Source organism: Chlorocebus sabaeus, chromosome 14 (assembly GCF_047675955.1).
Source record: "Chlorocebus sabaeus isolate Y175 chromosome 14, mChlSab1.0.hap1, whole genome shotgun sequence".
In the NCBI taxonomy this organism is placed as follows: Eukaryota; Metazoa; Chordata; class Mammalia; order Primates; family Cercopithecidae; genus Chlorocebus; species Chlorocebus sabaeus.
The window spans coordinates 90,482,209-90,504,540 of record NC_132917.1 but is presented as its reverse complement, the minus strand read 5'-3'; the positions used below and the strand labels follow the sequence as shown (position 1 = coordinate 90,504,540).

The window sequence follows — 22,332 nt, the reverse complement described above, 5'->3', positions numbered from 1 at the left end:
ACATCAGACAGGACCTTGGTTCCACTGGAAGAAATGAAGGCCTTGAAATAATAAGGAACAATACCAAGGCTAAAAAGATAAAAAATACCCTTAGTGCTATTTTTGTAAAGTTCAGGACAGGAAAACCTAAATGATTGTGTAGATGTCAGACAGACAGTTACTTTTGCTGGGTGGGAGGGGTGAAAATCGACAAAGATTGTCCATGAGGGAAGCACAAGGGAATGTGAAATACTCTATCATTCCATCCAGACAATAAGTTACACATAAACTTTTTTCAGTTGCACATTCAACATGTGTGACTTTACTCTGGCTGTTTTATCAATTGAAAAAACAAAAACAGACAAAAAAATACCAAACTTAGACTGTTTCCCCCATACCAGTAATCACAGCCAAGAGCCCAGACTAATTTGGAATATTATCATTATCACCACTTCTTTATTCTATTTGAAGCTTACACTTTTCATCCAGCTACAGTTTCACAGCTCCACCTCTGGCCCATTCTTTTGGAAGACCCCATAGCCATAGGGCAGGGAATACCTATGGAAGACTCATAAACAACATGATCGTTGGGTATTTAGCAGAAAACAAGTTGTATGTATCACATACTGTTCTATGCAGAGGGTACAATACATGTCAGTGAGAGAGTCTCTGTAGCAAAGAAAAGAAGTGTGAACTAGAGCTTCAGAATGTGATCCAGTTTTTAGAGTTCATCCGAAGAACACAGATCAAGGTGTCCTCTCATCTGGGCATGGGAAAGTGAAATGTCTACAGGTTCTCCCCAGATCAGTGGCCCGCAGCTTTGGAGATGAGTACATGAAACTCACATTTGTTCACATCCACAGTCACTTCCTGGCTTCACCCATAGGAATGATGGTCTGGCTACCCAGTTACTTAGAAACTGTGCACACAGGGTGTCAGTTCATAAAATGACCATTAAAACAGTGACTTTGGTTAAATGTATACCAGTAGTTACATTCTGGAGGGAAAAATGAGCAGAGGGGATATATTTTAATACCAAATTAAAAATCACAGCCTTGTGACTTCTTTCTTTTCCCATATCATTCATTATGATAATGCTGAAACTTCAGAAGATCGAATGAGCCCCATATATTCATCCCTAAACCTTTGTCTTTGTCCAGCTTGAGCCCACGTTTGGGCCATCCACTGGCATCTGAGTACACTTGTGGGATGATCATTGTCTGGACAGCACTGCTAGTGCAACTCACAGGCAGCTCCATGCTGAGTCTCCCCTCGAACTCCCAGCATCACTGACCCTGAAGGAGTGTCCTCCTGTTCTCCACAGCACCCAGAGCACAGCCTGCCCTGCCGTGATTTCACTGCCCAACTCAAAACCTCATCACAGATTCCACTGCCTCAAGGAGAAATTCAGGTCCCAGGCAGAGGCTGGTGTGGGGGCCTAAGAGAAACTATCTTTTCATCAATTTTTCTGTTAGAAATTTCCAGGCATTTATAAGCTGAATTTCTATACATAGTTACTATCTTAAAAATGGAAACTATTTATAATAGGAGAAACATAAAATATGGAAAATAGTTCAATCTCACAGGAGCATCATGTAGTAAGAGACTCCAAATTCAACTAATCTAATTCTGAGCTCCCTGCCTTATGGTCCTTCTCCATGATGTCTATGTGCTCCACCCTTATCCAATATATGCTCAGATAATTATTTTAACCTATTATAAAAGACTTAAAAAGCAATATATAAAGCAATGATTAAACAAATAGTGTCTCTCAAACAGAGACAAAACTATGAAAACAGAACTACTGGGAATCCAAGAAATGAAAGGTACAACAACTCAAATGAAAAAATATATAGGCCGGGCACGGTGGCTCAAGCCTGTAATCCCAGCACTTTGGGAGGCCGAGACGGGCGGATCACGAGGTCAGGAGATCGAGACCATCCTGGCTAACACAGTGAAACCCTGTCTCTACTAAAAACACAAAAAACTAGCCGGGCGAGGTGGCGGGCGCCTGTAGTCCCCGCTACTCGGGAGGCTGAGGCAGGAGAATGGCGTAAACCCGGGAGGCGGAGCTTGCAGTGAGCTGAGATATGGCCACTGCACTCCAGCCCGGGCAACAGAGCAAGACTCCGTCTCAAAAAAAAAAAAAAAAAGAAAAAATATATAAAGTAGACTCATCAGCAATTTAAGATGACATGAGTATCAGTGAACTGAAAAACAAGTCAATAGAAACGATCTCATATAAAGAAGGGAAAATTGTAAAGAAAAATGAATAAAACCTCAGACATGATAGGTCCATGTGAAGAATACCAACAAATTTGTATTAGGAATAACAAAGAAAAATAGAAAGAGGCTAAAAAATGTGTTCCCATCTTTATGACCATGTGTACCCCATGTTTAGCTTCCACTTATAAGTGAGAACATGTGGTGTTTGGTTTTCTGTTTCTGCATCAGTTCCCTTAGGAAAATGGCCTCCAGCTATATCCAAGTTTCTGCAAGGACATGATTTTGTTCTTATTTATGGCTGCATAGATTTCCACAGTGCATATATACCACAGTTTCTTTATCCAGTCCACAGCTGATGGGCACAATAGACACTGGGGACTACTAGAGGGGAGAGAGAGGGAGGAAGGGCAGAGGCTGAAAAACTGCCTATGGGGTACAATGTTCACTACCTGGTTAAAAGGTTCAGTCATATCTCAAACCTCAGCATCGTGCGAAATAACTTTGTAACATATCTGTACATGTATGCTATGATTCTAAAACAAAAACTGAAAATGAAAACAATGGAGAAACAATGAAAATCATGTTTCAATGTGATGAAACACATTAATCTATACATGAAAGAAGCTCAGTGAAACCCATTTAGGATAAGTACAATGCAATTCATAACTATAAACATTATAGTACCAATGTTGAAAGACAAAGACACAGAGAATTTGGAATGCATCTCTGAAATACTGACTTACTCTATACTAGGAAGCAATAATGAAGCCATTGGCTAAATTTTCATCATTACCAATGGAGGTGAGAAGACAGTGGAATGATATATTGAAATACTGGGGGAGAAAAGTCAGCCACAAATTCTGTATCCAGCAAAACAATCATTTAAATGTAAAGACAAGGTAGAAATATTCCTTCAGTTATGAAGATTAATTAATTGTATATATGCTTTGCAAGAAACTCATGAGAAAATTCATCTGAATCACAAGGAATGACAGCAGTTTGCAATGCAAATTGAAAAGAAGGAATCAAGGCCTCAGAAAGTGAAAGAAATAAGAAAGAAGCTACAAAAAATATTTTCCTGATATAAAGTCCAGGAAAAAAAAAAAACAATTATTATAGATGTCAGAATATCCATTACATTGATTGTGTTTTCAGCAGCAATTGCTAACTGGGAAGGGGCATAAAGAAAGCAGCGAGAGAATTGGAAACCTTCCGTATTTTGATTTGGATCAAGACATGAAATGATCTGTATCTTAAAACTCACTTGCACCCTTAAGATTTGCACACTTTGCAGTGTGTGTTTTGTCATATATAAAATAAAATAAAATAAATAAAATAAAATAAAAACAAACCTAGACTGTTTTAAATAAACCCGAACAAATAAATAAGAATCACCAAATATTTTGAAAGCTCAACATTGTTAAAGAGAAATGTAAAACATGCCTGAGAAAGTCCTAAAGAACTAGAAATCTGGTAGAGGAAACAGCAGGATATGTCTAAATTTGTCCCTTTTGCCATTCAGGCAACACAGATTTTACCTCTCTTGATTTCCGTTAAAGCATAAAATATATTTAATTCATTTTGCTCACAAGAGAGGCCCCCACCTTCTGCTTGGCTCTTTCCACCCCACTGCACCCACCAGGGGATTTGCATACTGTCTGCTAGGGAGGACCTTTCCCTGTGAGTCTGAGATAAAAACTCAGCTCTAACCTTGCCTTGACTGATCTGGACTCCTCAGTTCACCTTCTCAAAGTGAGGTTCCCTACTCAGCTCCTGGGGCTGCTAATGCTCTGGGTCCCTGGTAAGGACAGAAGGGAGAAGAGGGAAGAGAATGGGGTGGGAAGGTGAGCTCTAGGGGCCTCATGGCCTCCCATGTGTGTCCTGTCCTCATGTTGGATGCATCTTGTTCTCCAGGATGGGTCATGTGATGTCTAGATCTGTGAGTGAGGAAGATTCCAGAAGGAGCAAGGACATGCACTTTAGTGAAAGCTGTGACACAGAAGGAGGGGGATGGAGTAGGTGATCTCTAGAGGCCCCTTTGTGCATTGCAAATCTTGGTTCTTTTTAAACGTATGTTTTGGGAGTATTAGCCATAATCACACACACAAAATAATTTAGAAAAGCATAAGTAACAGACAGAAAATGATTAAAATGGCTCACAATGTTTGCACATAACCTTGCACTTCTCTCTTATTATTTCAGGATCCAGTGGAGATACTGTGATGGCCCAGCCTCCACTCTCCTTGCCCATCATCCCTAGTGAGCCGGCCTCCATCTCCTGCAGGTCCAGTCACAGCCCCCTTCACAGTAATGGATACACCTATTTGAACTGGGACCTACAGAAGCCAGGCCAACCTTCATGGCTCCCGATTTATTTCATTTGCAACCGGGACCCTGGAGTCCTGGATAGGTTCAGTGGCAGTGGGTCAGTGGCAGATTTCATGCTTAAAATCAGTAGGGTGGATGCAGAGGATGTTGGAGTTTATTACTGCCAGCAAAGTACACATTATCCTCCCACAATGGTACAGTCCTGAACACAAACCTCCCTGCTTGCTGTGGCCCAGCTGCCCAGATGTGTTGTTTCTGTGGAGAGCAGGCACTGTGGATTCTCTTAGATGCCTAAAGAGGAAGATGTTGGAGAACACTGAAGACTTGGTTCAGCTGAGGGCTCATGACCATACATTTCTTAGCTACACTTCAGGCACCACATTTCTCTTCTCTCATGTCTCATTGCTCAGAGGGCACGTGGACCTCCTCCATTCTGCAGACTCTGTCATGCAAAGGCTGCTGCAGCTGATAGGAACTTAAAATCCTGTATTTCCTGGGAAGAATAACAGAGTTGAGACATCCCCGCCTGGCATTCAGGCCTGGGCCCTGATGTCACTGCAAGCTCCTGAGGAAGTGCTGCATCACACAGACCTCTAGGTCCTTAGTGATTCAAAGGTTAGGAAAATTCATGTCCAAATAAAACTTAGGTCATATCACACATTCCAGTTCAACCCAGCAGGACATAGGTGAGCTTCCAAGAGTTGATTCTGCTTCTGTCATTTACCTATGAATAATTTGAGAAAGAAATTATAATACACTAAATGTGTATTAGGCAGTAATAAGTTGAGGATATCTGCTGTGTCATACATTTGCATATTTAGCAAGTTAATATAAGAAAAAACTATAACTAAACTGATTAATTCAAATGAAAGCATGAATCAAGAAAATCAGAGGAAACAGGGTAGTAACTTTAACCTTAACTTTACAAATAATTGCATCATAAACAAATTTTTCCAAGTAAATCATAAAATTATCAGACAAGATTAAAATCAAAGATGTGTGCTACTCATAAAATATACACCATAGGAAGAATATAGAATGAATTTGAAAATGAAAGGATGATAAGTACATATCATGCAAAAACTGAGCAAAAGAATATAGGTTGTGACTTTAATGCAAGAGATAAAAATGGGCATTTCCTAATGATAAATCGGTAAATCCATCAAGAAGCCATTAAAATTCAAAATTTCTCTAAATCCTGTACTAGTTTGTTTTCACCCTGCTGATAAAGACATACCTGTGACCGGGCAATTTACAAAAAAAAAGTGATTTAATGGACTTACCATTCTACATGGCTGGGGAGGCCTTACAATCATGGTAGAAGGAGGAGCAAGTCACATCTTACATGGATGGTGGCAGACAAAGAGAGAGAGAGTTTGTGCAGGGCAACTCCTCTTTATAAAACCTGTGGTTATATAAATTCCCACAACCTGTGGGAAATTGAGATGAGATTCGGGTGGATACAGAGACAAACCATATGATTCTGACCCTGGCCCCTCACAAATATCATGTGTTCACATTTCAAAACAAATCATGCCTTTCCAGCAGTCCCCCATGATCTCAACTTATCTCAACATTAACTCAAAAGTCCACAGTACAAAGTCTTATCCGAGACAAGGCAAATCCCTTCTGCCTGTGAGTCTATAAAACCAAAAGCAAGTTAGTTACTTCCTAGACACAATGGGAGTACAGGCATTGCGTAAATACCACCATTCTAAAAGGGATAAATTGGCCAGAACAAAGGGGCTACAGACCCCAGGCAAGTCTGAAATGCAGCAGGACAGTTAAATCTTAAAGTTCCAAAGTGATCTCCTTTGACTCCATGTGTTATATCCAGTTCACAGTGATGCAAGAGGTGGGTTCCCATGGTCTTGAGTAACTCTGTCTCTGTGACTTTCCAAGGTACAGCCTCCCTCCTGGCTGCTTGCAAGGGCTGGCACTGAATGTCTCTGGCTTTTCCAGGTGAACAGTATGAGCTGTCAGTGGATCTACCATTCTGGGGTGTGGAGGACAGTGACCTTCCTCCCTCTCACAGCTCCACTGAGAAGTGTCCCAGTAGGGACTCCGTGTCAGGGCTCCAACCCCACACTTCCCTTCTGCACTGCCCTAGCATAGGCTCCCCATGAGCACCCCACCCCTGGCACAAACTTCTGCCTGGGCACCCAGGTGTTTCCACACATCCTTTGAAATCTAGGCAGGGGTTCCCACACCCTAATTTTTGACTTCTGTGTGCTTGCAGTCTCAACACGTGGAAGCTGCCAAGGCTTGAGGCTTGCATCCTCTGAAGTCACAACCTGAGCTCTACATTGGCCCCTTGTGCCATAGCTGGAACAGCTGGGACACAGGCCACCAAGTCTTTAGGCTGCACACAGCATGAGGACCCTGGGCCTGGCACACAAAATTACTTTTTCCTCCTAAGCCTCTGGGCCTGTGATGGGAGGGGCTGCCATGAACACCTCTGACATGGCCTGGGGACATTTTCCCCATTGTCTTAGGGATTAACATTTACTTACGCAAATTTCTGCAGCTGGCTTGAATTTCTCCTCAGAAAATGGGATTTTTCTTTTCTATCACATTGCCAGGCTACAAATTTTCTGGATATTTAGATTCTGCTTCCCTTATAAAACTGAATGCTTTCAACAGCACTGGAATCATCTCTTGAATGCTTTGTTGCTTAGAAATTTCTCCTACCAGATACCCTAAATCATCTCTCTCACATTCAAAGTTCCAGCAATCTCTAGGTCAGAGGCAAAATGCCACCAATCTCTTTGCTAAAACATAACAAGAATAACCTTTGCTCCAGCTCCCAACAATTTCCTTATCGTCATCTGAGACCACCTCAGCCTGAATTTGATTGTCCATATCATTATCAGCATTTTGGCCAAAACCATTCAACAAGTCTTTAGGGAGTTTCAGACTTTCCCACACTTTTCTGTCTTCTTCCGAGCCCTCCAAACTCTTACAACCTCTGTCTGTTACCCAGTTCCAAAGTCATTTCCACAATTTTGGGTATCTTTTCAATAGCCCCTAACTCTCCTGGTGCCTATTTACTGTATTAGTCCATTCTCCTATTGCTGATAAAGACATACCTGAGGTTGGGCAATTTACTTAAAAAAGAGGTTTAATGGACTTACAGTTTCACATATCCGGGGAGGCCTCACAGTCATGATGAAAGGCAAGGAGGAGCACATCAAATCTTACCGGGATGGCAAAAGGCAAAGAGGGAGAGCTTGTGCAGAAGAACTCGTCTTCATAAAACCATGAGATCTCAAGAGACTTATTCACTATCAGGAAAACAATATGGGGAAGACTTGCCCTGGGTATTATGAACAATATTATATGGGTGGGGTACACCCCCTGGGATTTTCGGAGTAATATCTTCTCCCCCACTGGGTATTACAAACAATATCACAAGGGGGGCTACACCACCTGCAATATTGTGCTAATATCATCCTTTCCCCCCACCCCGAGTATTAGGAACAATATCACATGGGATGTGGTACAATGCCCGAGATATTGGGAATAATATCATCCTCTCCCCCCCTGAGTATTATGAACAATATCAAAAGAGGGGCTACACAGCACGTGATATTGGGTGTAATATCATCCTCTCCCCCGCGGGTATTACAAACTGTATCACACGGGGGTGGGGTACAACGTCCAAGATATTGGAAGTAATATCATCCTCTCCCGCTCTGGGTACTATGAACAATATCATGGGAAAAGGGGAGTACGCTGCCCACTATATTGGGAGTAATATCATCCTCTCCCCATTAGATATTACGAACAATATCACGTGTATACCCCCCACAATATTGGGAGTAATATCACACACTGCCCTCCTGGATATTATGAACATTATCACAGTGGGGTATACAAAAAAGATGTTTATGGTATTGAAAGTAATATCTTCTCCAATCGCCCCCTGAATATTACAAACAGTATCACAGAAAGGTGTACACCCCTTATGATACTGGGAGTAATATCATCCCATCCCCCACTGGATATTATGAACAATATCGAAGGGGGGTGTACATCCCCTGCAATATTGGGAGTAATATCATCCTCTCCCACCTGGTTATTCCAAACAATATCACAACGGTGTGTACACCCACCATGATACTGGAAGTAATATCATCCTCTCCCCCCAGATATTATGAGCAATATCACAGGGTGTTTAAACCCCCTGAAATACTGGGAGTAATAGCATCCTCTCCAACCCTGGATACTATGAAAAATATCCTAGGAGGGTGTATATCCTGCACTATATTGAAAATAATATCATACTACTATTCTCTCCCCCCTACATATTACACCCCCGTGTGATATTGGGAGTAATTTCATCCTCTCACTCCTGAATGTTATGAAAAAGTATGCAGGGGGTGTACACCCCCCCATGATATTGGAAGTAATATCATGCTATCCTCTACTGGACATTATGAACAATATCACATGGGGTGTACACACTAGATGTTTATGATATTGTGAGTAATATCATCTCCAGTTCCCCCTGGATATTATGAACAATATCACAAGGGTGTGTAAACCCCCCACTATATTGGGAGTAATATTACCCTCTACCCACCTAAATATTCTGAACAATATCACAGAAAGGTGTACATCCCTCCACAATACTGGGAATAATATCATCCTCTCCCCCACCTGGATATTATGAACAATATCACATGGGGATGTACACCCCCTGCAATACTAGAAGCAATATCGTTCTCTCCCTCCCTGGATATTACTATCAGTATCACAGGGAGGTGTGCATCCTCTGCAATACTGGGAGTAATATCATTCTCTCTCCCCATGGATATTACGAGCAATATCCCAGAGAGGTGTATATCCCCCGTCATACTGGGAGTAACATCATCCTCTTCCCCCCTATATATTGTGAGCAATATCACAGGGAGGTGTACCACCCATACTGGGAGTAATATCATCCTCTCTTACCCACAATAATACAAACAATATCACCGAGGACAGTAAGCCCCTACGACACTGGGGGTTTACATCATCCCTTTCCTCCTTGTATATTATGATCAATATCACAGGGGAGTGTACACCCCCCGTGATACTGGGAATAATATAATCCTCTACCCCCATGGATATTACGAACAGTATCACAGAGGGGTGAACACCCCCTGCGATATTGGGAGTAATATCCTCCTCTATTCCCCTGGATATTACGAACAATATCACAGGGGGGCGTACACACAAAGTGTTTGCGATATTGAAAGTAATATCATCTCCAATCCCCCCATGGATATTATGAAAAATATCACAGGGTGTGTACACCCCTCGGGATATTGGAAGTCCTATCATCCTCTCCCCTACTGGATATTTTGAATATCACAGGGGGATGTACAAAGAAGGTGTTTATGATATTGAAAATAATATCATCTCCAATCTCCCCCTGGATATTACTAACAACATCATAGAAAAGTGTACACCTCCAGAGATATTGAGAGTAATATCCTCCCCACCCCAGGATATTAGGAACAATATCTCAGGGCGGTATATACCCCCTGTTATATTGGAAGTGATATCATCCTCTTTCCCCCTAAATATCACGAACAATATCACAGGGGATTTACACCCCGGCCATACTGGGAGTAATATCATCCTCTCCCTCCACCCTGGAAATTGCGAACAATATCACAGGGACGTGTACACTGCCCACGATACTCGGAATAATATCATCCTCTACCCTCTGGATATTATGAAAAATATCACAGGCGGGTGTACATACAAGGTTTTTACGATATTGAAAGTAATATCATCTCCAATCCCCCAAGAGTATTATGAACAGTATCACAGGGGAATGTACACCCCCCCACGATATTGGGAGTGACATCACCCTCTCCTCTCTGGATATTACAAACAGTATCACAGGGTAGTGTACACCCCTTGCAATATTGGGAGTAATATCATCCCCTCCCCCCATGGATATTACAAACAATATCGCAAGGGGATGTACACCGCCCCCGATATTGGGAGTTGTATCATCCTCTCCCTCCCTGGATATTATGAACAATATCCCACGCGGTTGTACACCCCCTGTGATATTGGGAGTAATTTCATCCTCTCCCCCACTGGATATTACGAACAATGTCAGAGAGGGGTGTACACCCCCTGGGATGTTTGGAGTAATATCATCCTCTCTCCCTCTGAATATTACAAAAAATATCACAGGAGGATGTACACCCCCACGATGTTGGGAGTATTATTATTCTCTTCCTCTCTGGATATTACTAACAATATCACAGGAGGGTGTACAGCCCCTGCGATATGCCTGCAATATGGGGAGTAATATCATCCTCTCCTCCCCTGTATATTATGAACAATATCACAGAAGTTTGTACACCACCCACGATATTGGGAGTAACATCATCCTCTCTTCCCCGGATATTAAAAACAATATCACGGGGGGTTGTAGATACAAGGTGTTTATGATGTTGAAAGTAGTATCATCTCAAATCGTCCCCTGGATATTACAAACGATATCATGGGGGGAGTACACCCCCCGCGATGTTGGGAGTAATATCATCTCCTCCCTCCCTGGATATTACAAAAAATATCATAACGGGGTGTAGCCTCCTTGCAATAATGTCCTTTCTTCCCCTCCTGGTTGTTATGAACAATATCACAGGGGGGTGTACGCCCACCGCTATATTGGGCGTAACATTATCCTCTTCCCTTCTCTATATTATGAACAATATCACAGGGTGGTGTACGCCCCTGCTACGTTGGGAGTAATATCATCCTCTCCCGCTGTGATATTGAATATTACGAACAATATCACAGGGGGGTGTACACCTCACGAGATATTGGGAGTAACATCATGCTCTCCCCCACTTGTATTACAAACAATATCACAGGGGGATGTACACACAAGTTGTTTATGATATTGACAGTAGTATCATCTCCTTTCTCCCACTGGATATTACAGATGATATCACAGGGGGGTGTACACCCTTTCCGATATTGGGAATAATATCATCCCCTCCCGCCCCAGATATTACGAACAATATCACAGGTAGCTGTACACAAAAGCCATTTACAATATTGAAAGTAATATCATCTCCTCTCTCTCCCGGATATTGCCAACAGTATAATGGGTGATGTACACCCCCTGCAATATTGAGAGTAATATCATCCTCTCCACCCCTGGATGTTACTAACAATGTAACAGGGAGCTGTACACATAAGATCTGGAAACAGGCTCATAATTGCAGAAAATAGGTCTACCTGATGGATTCTTCCTCCGCTCTTCTAGCTAATTCTTCTGTGGATCATGGGATCCTGGGCTACATAACTGCTTCAGGTGGGCCTGATCATCCTGCCTCTGGTAGTAGTTTTCATTGTCCCAGTGAAATCTATTCTGGCTCTGGCTCAATGATGTTGCTTTGAGACTGTGTTAGTCAAGGTGCTTCATCAGTCTGACAAGATACACCTCCGCCTCCAGTTCAGGGTGGTTGGTGGGCATATAAAATGGAATAGCTTTCTAAGGGGGATGTCTGGGTTCGGGGATGACTTCTCTACAGTCTTCCGATGGTCCTGGACTCACTTGGTTTTCCCCATTCTCTTTCTTACTCTTCTCAAGAATAATTGTAGAATGTGTTGGAAATGTAACATTCTGAAACAGGGAGGGACTGGTCAGAACAGCCTGGCCTTTGTTCCAGCTCCCTCTAGCACTGTCCTCCTGTATTTAAGTCCTGCAGTACTTTAGCTCCATGTGTCCTGTGACACCAGGATTTAAAACCCAGAACATCTTCTATGTCTTTCAGTTCAGACATATTCCCTGACATACTCCTATCACAAATAAGGAACAGAAAACTATCACTTCATGATAGCTTCATTGTTTAACTTTGCTAAAATAGGTAATTATTTGGTTGCCCTTGTGTGTATTGGTAAAGGGGAACCCTGCATGACCATAGCTTTAGGTTTCACTTTAGAATATTCTATATCTTCTACTTGAGGAAACAAGTAAAGGCGTCCACTCCTGTGTATCAGGTCCTGTGGTCAGCAGGGTCTAAAATTGCATAAGTGGGAACCCATGGAACCCAGCTCTGTTCCTGTGAATTATAAGAGTGGTTGCTCCTATTTCTGCCCTAGGGCTTCCTAAACCATTGCTTCATGTTAACATGGTCATCCCTTTTAAGATTCAGTACATATTGAAGGATAGTGTCTGAAGTCAGTAGAAGGTCATACCCACATGGACTTTCTTGGGCGAAATATTTGATAGGACCAATAGATGCCATGATCTTGTGTCGATTATTTCATTTCTTTTCCCACATAGTAGTGCCCTGATTGTGAAAGATTCCCATATCAATAAAACCTGCAGACTCTGAGCATTGTAATAGTCAATTATAGGTCAGTAGAAAAGACAAACATTTATCTAGAATACAGAAGAATCCTAGTACAAATGTGTTACAGCCACCTCCACGGAAAGTGATCTAATATGCCAAATTATTACCAAATTTCTGATGGTATTTGTTTCTGCTGTAGGGAGTCAGGTACGCAGAAGTGACAATAGTTGGATCAGCACAGGTACAAATGGTGATGGGAAGGTGTGATTCATTTGTCGCGCACGTGACCTCCACATCACCACGGCTGCTTTGTATAAAAATGTATTATGCAAATACTGTGGGAGTTAAGAGAAAAGTCTAGATTCAGTTGGTCTGTCTAGAGGTGGATGAGTCTTGAGTACGGGTGGTTTGTTGATGCCTCACCTATGGCAGATGTTCTCTGCTGTTTTGATTCAATAAACAAAATTCTGCACCCAAAATTTCCTACTCACAGGAGTACATTCACATGTCTCTTCTCTAGAGCTACTTCTCTCTGATATTCCAATCTCCTTTTTCTTTTTTCTTCTTTTTTTTTTTTTTTTTTTTTGAGACGGAGTATCACTCTGTCACCCAGGCTAGAGTGCAGTGGCGCCATCTCAGCTCACTGCAAGCTCCACCTCCCGGGTTCAGGCCATTCTCCTGCCTCAGCCTCCCGAGTAGCTGGGACTACAGGCGCCCACCACCACGCCCGGCTAATTTTTTGTATTTTTAGTGGAGACGGGGTTTCACCGTGTTAGCCAGGATGGACTCGATCTCCTGACCTCGTGATCCACCCACCTCAGCCTCCCAAAGTGCTGGGATTATAGGCGTGAGCGACCGCACCCGGTCCCAATCTTTTCTTTCTAGGACATTGCCCAACCAGCTTTCCAGGAATCCATGTATATAATTAACTCACCATTTTCTAGCCACATTAGTTTGATTACCGTATGTCCTGCTCAACTACCTTCTGACTCCAGGTAAAATCCAGCCACCCACCCATGATGGTGGCCATAGTGTGGGAGGAATTCACTTTTATTTACACAAATGTATGGTGCAGATTCATTCAAGAAGAAGCCTAGCTTTTTTGTTTGTCATTGTGGTTTTGTTTGGTTGGTTTTTTATTATGTTTTTCCCCTCTGGAATTAGCTGAATGGGAAAATCCTTAAGGTCACTGAACATTAGCATAAGAAAGGAGCAATACATGGGAAACTGGAACTCCTGTCATTCTAAGTGAAGCACACTCTCTCTGAATCTGCTTTCACCCAATTCTGAAGTACAATCTTCACTGTAATATTGAGTAGCTCTGAGTATCACCTGGACATATAGATTGTTGAGACTAAAATTCTCACTGTATGAGGGGAGCTTAGTCACATAGCTACTTATTTCCTTATGTGCATGTCTACTAGGACCCTGAGATATTCTGATAGCTGCATTTTAAACAGAGAATTGTTTGTGGGTTTGCTTTGTGTGCATTACATAGTCCTCCTCTAGAACCCCAGAGACTGACGCTGTCAATCTTTCTTGGAGCTGGCAAGAGAGTTCAGCGACCTCATCTAATACAGATGCATCTAACCCAAGCAATGTGCTGGATCACACAGCCCAAGCAACAGAGCCACCTGTATCAGAACCCGAACTTGCCACAGAACTTCTCATTCTCTGAGCCCACTCCAAACAGACAGCCTTGCCAATAGGCTGAAAAACCGGATGATGTAGTAGACCCAAGCGTGGAATGTGTTGTGATGGAACTACAAGGTGGGCTTGCCAACACTGTGGTTTGTTCTCATTGGTTGGAGGTGCAAGACAAAATTATTTTCCCTTCCTTTGAAAGGAATGACCAGCATGACTCACTCCCCTTCTCTAAATCCCTGATATCTTCCCCAATGAGACAGGCCCTTGAATTTGTAGCGATGAATCTTATCTTCTGTTCCTCAGGTGTCTTCAATGTATATTGAGAATCCATATGATTTTCCGCTTATTGCATGATCTCATCAACATAGTGCTGTATGGGGTGATGATTTGTGAAAGGTCCTCAGGATCAATGTTTCTTCAGCCTACATTGTGACAGAGAGCAGGAGAGTTAATGTAGCCCTGGGCCGAGACTGAGGATGTGAGCTGCTGTTCACAACAGATGACAGCAGAGCCTCCCCCAGACTGCGATGGACTCTGTATTTACTCTGTGACTAGGCCCTGGGTCTGGTCAAGCCCTGCCAGAACCTCAGCTGGGCTCATCGGCAGGTGCCAGCAGAGGGCGCATCTCAGACTCATGGAAGGGGCGGGAGGGCGATCTCCTGGCAACAGTGATGTCGCTGTGTTTAAACCAATAGGACACCGTCATAATTTGCATATATTCCTCCTCTCACATCTAAAGTGGTCTTGCCTCTCAGTATCTGTAAAAGGTTTTTTCTCTGAGATGTGGCTTAAGCAAAACTTACAAGTCAAAAGCAGGAAGATGTCCCCATAACAACTCCTGGGGTTTCTGCTGCTCTGTGTTCCAGGTGAGAATATGTGGACAAAGCTAAAAGTGAGACAACTATTTCAATCAGTGATTTTTTTTTTCATTAGGAACACTGCCTCTTATGAAATTTAGCGTGCTTTTTAAATGTGAATTTATAAAAAGCAATGCATATTCTTCCTGCTTGTCTAACTAGATTAGTGGTGATTTTGATATACGTATAGTTATGTTATGCTAATATGCCCATTCTTGATTTGAAATCAAGAATCCTCAATTCTTCAATGAGAAATTCTTCACCAAAGGTTGAGTGTACCAAGGCACTCCCAAGCAAGAGAATGTAGCTTTGGGAGCTCAAAGAAGGCGATAAAACTAAAAGGGCATTTTGTTTCCTATCTTGCTTGACATAGGAAGTACAGGAGGAACACCCATGATCCTTAGAGTGAATTTCTGTTCTGCACATCAAAAACACTGTCTCCTCCTTCATTCTCATACAAAATCCAAACTGCAGTTTGAACTTTTTTTTTTTTTTGATTTCACCATACTTAATTTTGAGACCAGTATCGTACTGTTAATATTTGTTGATTCTAATGCAAACTAAGTTCATTTGTTTGACTTTGTTTGCTGTGCACTTATTTACGCATTCAAAAATAACTTTGGGGATACAATCTAGTCATTAGCGATGCCGACTGACGTCACAGTAAATGACATTTAAATTAATGATTTTCATCATATTTGGTCACAAAACGTTATGTCAATTTTCATTCAATTTTTTTATACCACACATATTTTACCCCAAGGTGAAAAAAATATGATATGAAATAATATGTCTACGTTTTGGTTTCAGGCAGACACAGGGATGAGTTCCCTTCACATGATGTTTCAAGTTGGAACACACGATGTGGAGAAAGTTGAATTGTGTGCCCGTTGGGTTAAACCCGAATATCAAGGCATGGGCAGGTTAAAGTTTGCTTTCTCTGCTTTCAAGATGATGCCTGGATCCTTGAGTCTTTCAAAGGGAGGAAGGCCATGTCTTAACATGACAGAGGAGCTAAGAGAGAGAGATCCTGGCCCTGTAATCCCTGTTTCTTGTGTCAATAATGTATTCCACTAGAGGGCTCCACTCTCATGACCTAAACACATCCCAATAGGTCCCACCTGGCAATACCATTACACTGAGAATTAACTTTACAACAGATGGATTCTGGAGGGCACAGTGAAACCATAAAACTTTCCTAAAAGATACACAATCCAGGCCATCTGGCCAGCACTGCATGGAGGCAGAGTTCTCTGCCCAGATCATACAGAACATAACACATATATATGGCCATTGGAAATCAGCAGAGGTACAACAAAAGGAAAGCATTAGATTACAGATGGGGACTGCTACATTCATTATGGAACAGTTAACCCTTGAATAACCTGGGTTTGAAATTTTCAGATCCACGTATATTTTCTTCTGTGTGTGTCACCTGTAGGCAAGCTTTTAATAAGTAGTAAATATATTTTCTCATTTTTATGATCTTCTTAACAACATTTTTTCCTTTAGGACATTTTATTAGAAGAATAGAGATTATCATATATCAACTAGTTATTTTATCACTAAGGCTTCCAGTCCAAAGTAAGTTATTAGTACTTAAGTTAAGCATGAAAAATTTCTACACAGGTTTTCATCTGCAGCAGTGATCAGTGCCCCAACCTCTACGTTGTTCAGGGGTCAGCTGCTCTTTCAGTCTATAGCTGCACTTCTCTGGAACAGGATCATGGCAGGTGGTTGCAAGTACAGGAATCCAGGAAATAACATCTCAAACTATGCTGCATTGGTATGATGATTATGTAAAACCAAAGGCATTTAGAAAGCAGCAAATGCACAAATAGGCTTTTCCTAAATATCCCTTATCTGCCTAAAAAGCAGATTCTCCAGAAGGAAACCAATTGTCAAGAAAACTCATCCTGGGAGTTTTTATATCTGGAAAGATGAACACAAAACAGGAATCAAAATAAAAGAGACTGGAAGTTGATGCTTTATCCAGAAAGGCTATTACATGTTCTTTTGAGAATGCAATTCTATGCTCATCTATTCTCTCCAGGTTGCCTACACTTCTGATTTCTCTCTTCCCTAGAAAGGAAATATGAACTGGATCTCACTGAGTAATCTGGGTAATCACCCTGCAATGATATCCCACTGCACTTTAAGTGAATTTTGTTTGCCTTTTCTCTTATTAATCTTCCTTTTGTCCGTTCATTTTCAGCAAATATTTAGAGGACAAATGGAGCTTTCTTCCTTTCTCCCAATATAAGCAAATTCCCTTAAAATTCAGGCGGCTTACAAAGCAGCAGGAAGGTTTGTACACAGGCTACAGCACTGTGATTTGACTCCGCTAGTCAGGCATCAGTAAACTTTTGTACAGCCCTAGACTGTAGGCCACTGATGCTCATATCATTGGATCCACTTCCCCTGCTACTGAGCCAGGATGGGATATTTTAGGGCACATGACAAATGTGAGATATAATGAGTGCAAATCTGTGTCCAGTTTCATTTGGATCCTATTGATTTTTCCATGTACACAGGATAGGCAGTTGCTTAATAAGAGATTGAGTATGTTTTTCCTAAAGATGTTAACAGGGAGGCTGGTATCTTGGCCGGGATGATGTCCTAACTCACCGATAAAAAGTAATAAAAGAAAGTGTCATTGATGGTGCATGGCAGGGACATGCTCCATGCCCTGGTCACCCTCACTAAGAGGGATGAACTTTGGGAAATAATACTCAGTGGGAGAAAAGAAGGTAGACTATGAAGGTGCCCAAAACAAGAATAAGGTGCAGCCCATTTAGTCTCTGGGTATTACCGAGACCTGCAGCTCTTGATAATGGCGGATCTGTGAGTACTGCACGCATTGAGGAAACACGGTATCATCTGTGTATCTGTAGTAAATTACTTCAGCTAATACTGGTAAAAACAATGCCACAACACCATTACCTAATGCTTACAAATATTTACGGCATCGTGTCAATAAATTTTATTTTTAATTTTTTTAGAAAGGAACAATGTTAAACTAGAAATGTTAAAAGTATAGGACAATGTACCCTCTTCCCTAACTCGAATTATATGAGAGTTTTGAAAACCTGAGAATCCTGTCTAGCATTTTACTATGTGTTTCCTACAAACAGGAATATTCTCCTAAATAATCCCCATACACCAATGAAATACATTACTCCATTGACTCCTGAGGAATATTTCAAATAGTCAGAAAAAAACTAAAAAATGTTTCTCATGACAAAATAGTCCTCAGTAGAAATACATTCTCTGCAGAGAAATTTATGCTACCCTGGTCTTACTTGGGACACCTGTTGACACTGAGCCAGTGCTTAGCTACTGAGATGAGCCAATCCTGCAGCTGTGCCCAGCCTGCCCCGTCTTCTTCTCATTTGCATATTCCCAGAGCACATCCTCCTGCCCTGAATATTTATTAATAGGCTGGACAAAGTTCGTGCAGGAGTCAGACCCAGTCAGGACACAGTATGGACATGAGGGTCCCCGCTCAGTTCCTGGGGCTCCTGCTGCTCTGGCTCCCAGGTAAGGAACGAGAACACTAGCGGTTTACTCAGCCCAGTGTGCTCAGTACTGCCTGGCTATTCAAGAAAGTCTTCCTATAATATGATCAAGAGTATGAATATTTGCTTTTGTGTTTCCAATCTCAGGTGCCAGATGTGACATCCAGATGACCCAGTCTCCATCCTCCCTGTCTGCTTCTGTAGGAGACAAAGTCACCATCACTTGCCAGGCAAGTCAGAGTATTAGCAGCTGGTTAGCCTGGTATCAGCAGAAACCAGGGAAAGTCCCTAAGCTCCTGATCTATGCTGCATCCAGTTTGCAAAGTGGGGTCCCATCACGGTTCAGTGGCAGTGGATCGGGCACAGATTTCACTCTCACCATCAGCAGCCTGCAGCCTGAAGATTTTGCAACTTATTACTGTCAACAGCATAATAGTTACCCTCCCACAGTGTTACAAACCCGAACATAAACCCCCAGGGAAGCAGATGTGTGAGGCTGGGCTGCTCTAGCTGCTCCTCCTGATGCCTCCACAGGCTGACAGTATTCCTCACATGCAGCCACACTCTGATGGTGTTGGTAGAGGGGGACATGAAGTCACGTCTGCACCATAATACTTTTCGCTTTCTCAGCCCCAACTGCACAGCCATAACAAAGACTCTCCTATTTTAAAAAAGACAGAGAAGCTTACACCTGAGGAGTCTAGTTTATAGCTTCCGTTGGAATTCACATAACAGAGAAGAATCCAAAATTCATGTTCTAAGCAGGAATTGTCTTAATATGGAGAATTAGAGTCTAAAGTACTGAAGTCTAAATAAAATGTAGAGATGAATCTCTAAGTTTAATGTTTTATTTGCAAAGGAATATTTGCCAAATGGGGCATACAGGAAAACTCAGTGGTCTTCAATATGTTGGAAGAACAAAGAAAAGGTTAGAGTTTTATGAAAAAGGGAAAATATTACCTATAGCTCTTTGAGAAAGTTCATTGGCACTAGGAAGGGTTAGGAGCTGGCAAGCTCAGACTGGTAAGCAGTGGTGGACAAAGTGAATCCTAGAATTATATCAAGTTATCTCAGAAGTTGTGGGTAAATGTGATTTCAAGGAACAAGAAGCCAAGGCAGTGAAGCTTGAAGAGAATTCTGTTATTGAAATGCCAAGGATTCGGTGTAGATCCTGCTGCTCACCACACAGAAAAAAATCATTAAGACAGCAAGTATTACCAAGAACAGGTTTTAATCAGGTGCTGCAGCTGAGGAGATGGGACACCATTCACAAATGTATCTCCCTGACCAACTAAAGTTAGGGGTTTAGATAGCAGGGAAGAAATGTGGGAAAACAGGAATTAGGGAGGGGTAATGAAGATAATCTGGTCAACAGGAAGCAGGAGGTCTGTTAGTCAATCGTAATGGGTGTTTTGCAATAGTGTGTTTTGTGTCCTTTCTCTTTGCCTCTTTTTTTTTTTTTTGAGACAGAGCCTCCTTTTATCACCCAGGCTGGAGTGCAGTGGTGCAAACTTGGCTCACTGCAACCTCTGACTCCTAGATTCATGCCATTCTCCTGCCTCAGCCTCCAGAGTAGCTGGGACTCCACCACACCTGGCTAATTTTTTTTGTATTTTTAGTAGAGACGGGGTTTGCATGTTAGCCAGGATGGTCTCGATCTCCTGACGTCATGATCTGCCCTCCTCAGCCTCCCAAGTCTTTCCCTATTCTTTATGACCCTTCATCAAGTAGTCACAGGTTTCAATTCAATTCTTTCTTGGGGGTTGTCATACAGCTCATAAAAAATGCTAATTTTTCTGGGTATGAGGCCATTCACCATTTTCATATGTAACACTGTAAAAAGTACTGTGATATAAACCTCCACTTCACAAACTGACCACTGTCAAACATCATCTCCCAACCAATACAGAAGTTTTTTGTTCCTCACTAGTATGATTCACATAGGAGTAGAAATCTCAAGTTTAAAGTGTGGATTTGCACTTTACCACATGGTGTATTCAAGAAGATGAATGATCTTAATACATCAGTAGGGCCGGACACAGTGGCTCAAGCCTGTAATCCCAGCACGTTGGGAAGCCGAGGCAGGCAGATCACCTGAGGTCAGGAGTTTGAGACTAGCCCGGCCAACATGGCTAAACCCCATCTCTACTAAAAATATGAAAATAAGCTGGGTATGTTGACACACACCTGTAATCCCAGCTACTTGGGAGGCTGAGGCAGGAGAATTGCTTTAAACAGAGAGATGGAGGTTGCAGTGAGCCAAGATCATGTCACTGAACTCCAGCCTGGGTGACAGAGTGAGACTCGATCAAAAAAAAAGTCAATAGCTTTGAATTTTAAACATCTATTTGACAAGAAATACACGTATTTTCTCTTTTAGAAAATGTAATAATTCTTTCAGGAATGAGCCTGGTTTGATGCCTCTCTCCCCACCATGATAGAAGTGTGGCATAAATCTATGAAAAATTCCATTTCCTTGTCCCTACAATAACTATCTGGGGTGGAAAACTTCTTCCCTTGCTCTAGTCCTTTCTTCTACACCCAGTTTCACTTAATCTGTGACTCAATACAATACTTGTCAGGAAACATTCTGGAAAGAGCAACAGACTTCTAAGAGGTGTCAGAGATTCCTGGACACCATCTATTCATCTCTAGAGGGCACTGTGAGTGTGAGGAAGAGCAGAGCTTATAAATCTACCTGCTTTCACTCCCACCGTATTTCCTAACAACAACCACGGCAACAGCCATAATATCATAGGACAAGCCTCTACTACTTCCAAGGCTTTTATCTCTACCGTTAAATCTGCTCTACCATTACCATAGCAGCTAGAAGATTTGATACAGATGCAAATAGTACTGTGGCTTTCTGTTTATAATTGGAAAAGTGGGCAAGACTCAGTGTAATGCAGGCATTCCTTAAACTAGTTAGCATTCAGTTTGTAGATTATCATTGCACACATATACCCAGCATATGTCTAACATGTATGCAAAAATCCATGAAGCAAGTATTATATTAGCTTGTGTTTACTATCGTATTATATTTTTCTCTTATATCATCTTCTTTTTATCATAAAAAAACTATTCAAATCATTCTAAATTAATTATTGGATCATAAATAGATAAAACCTTTTATTTCATAACACATTGACCCAATGAATATGTTTCTTTGCAAGACAGAGTCCTCATTTCCAAGATAAAATCCAGACACTATTATACTGGAGCAAGCCCACAAGTAATGATGGTAACTTATCCTTATTGTCAGTCCTGGGGCCAGAATAAGACAAAAGATAACAAGGTAGAATGAAGATTATATGATAAAGAAGGACAGCAACAGGACATGGTAACCTTTTCTGGGTAACATTTTGATAATGGATGATGAGAAGTAATGTGTTAGACAGGGATGGGTGGGAATGATTGAAGGTCTGATTTAGCACAGATTAAGACCAAATCATTAGGATTTTA

At 41.8% G+C, this 22,332-nt stretch overlaps 2 gene segments (V, D, J or C); both read left to right on the top strand.

Annotated features, from left to right (window-relative positions):
- LOC103241327 (immunoglobulin kappa variable 2-24-like) overlaps positions 1–22,332 on the top strand; it is a 978,355-nt gene that overhangs the window by 640,919 nt on the left and 315,104 nt on the right.
- Positions 18,832–19,340, top strand: LOC119618191 (immunoglobulin kappa variable 1-12-like). The segment is given in 2 exon segments: positions 18,832–18,892; positions 19,018–19,340. Coding segments are annotated over 2 exon segments (378 nt in total).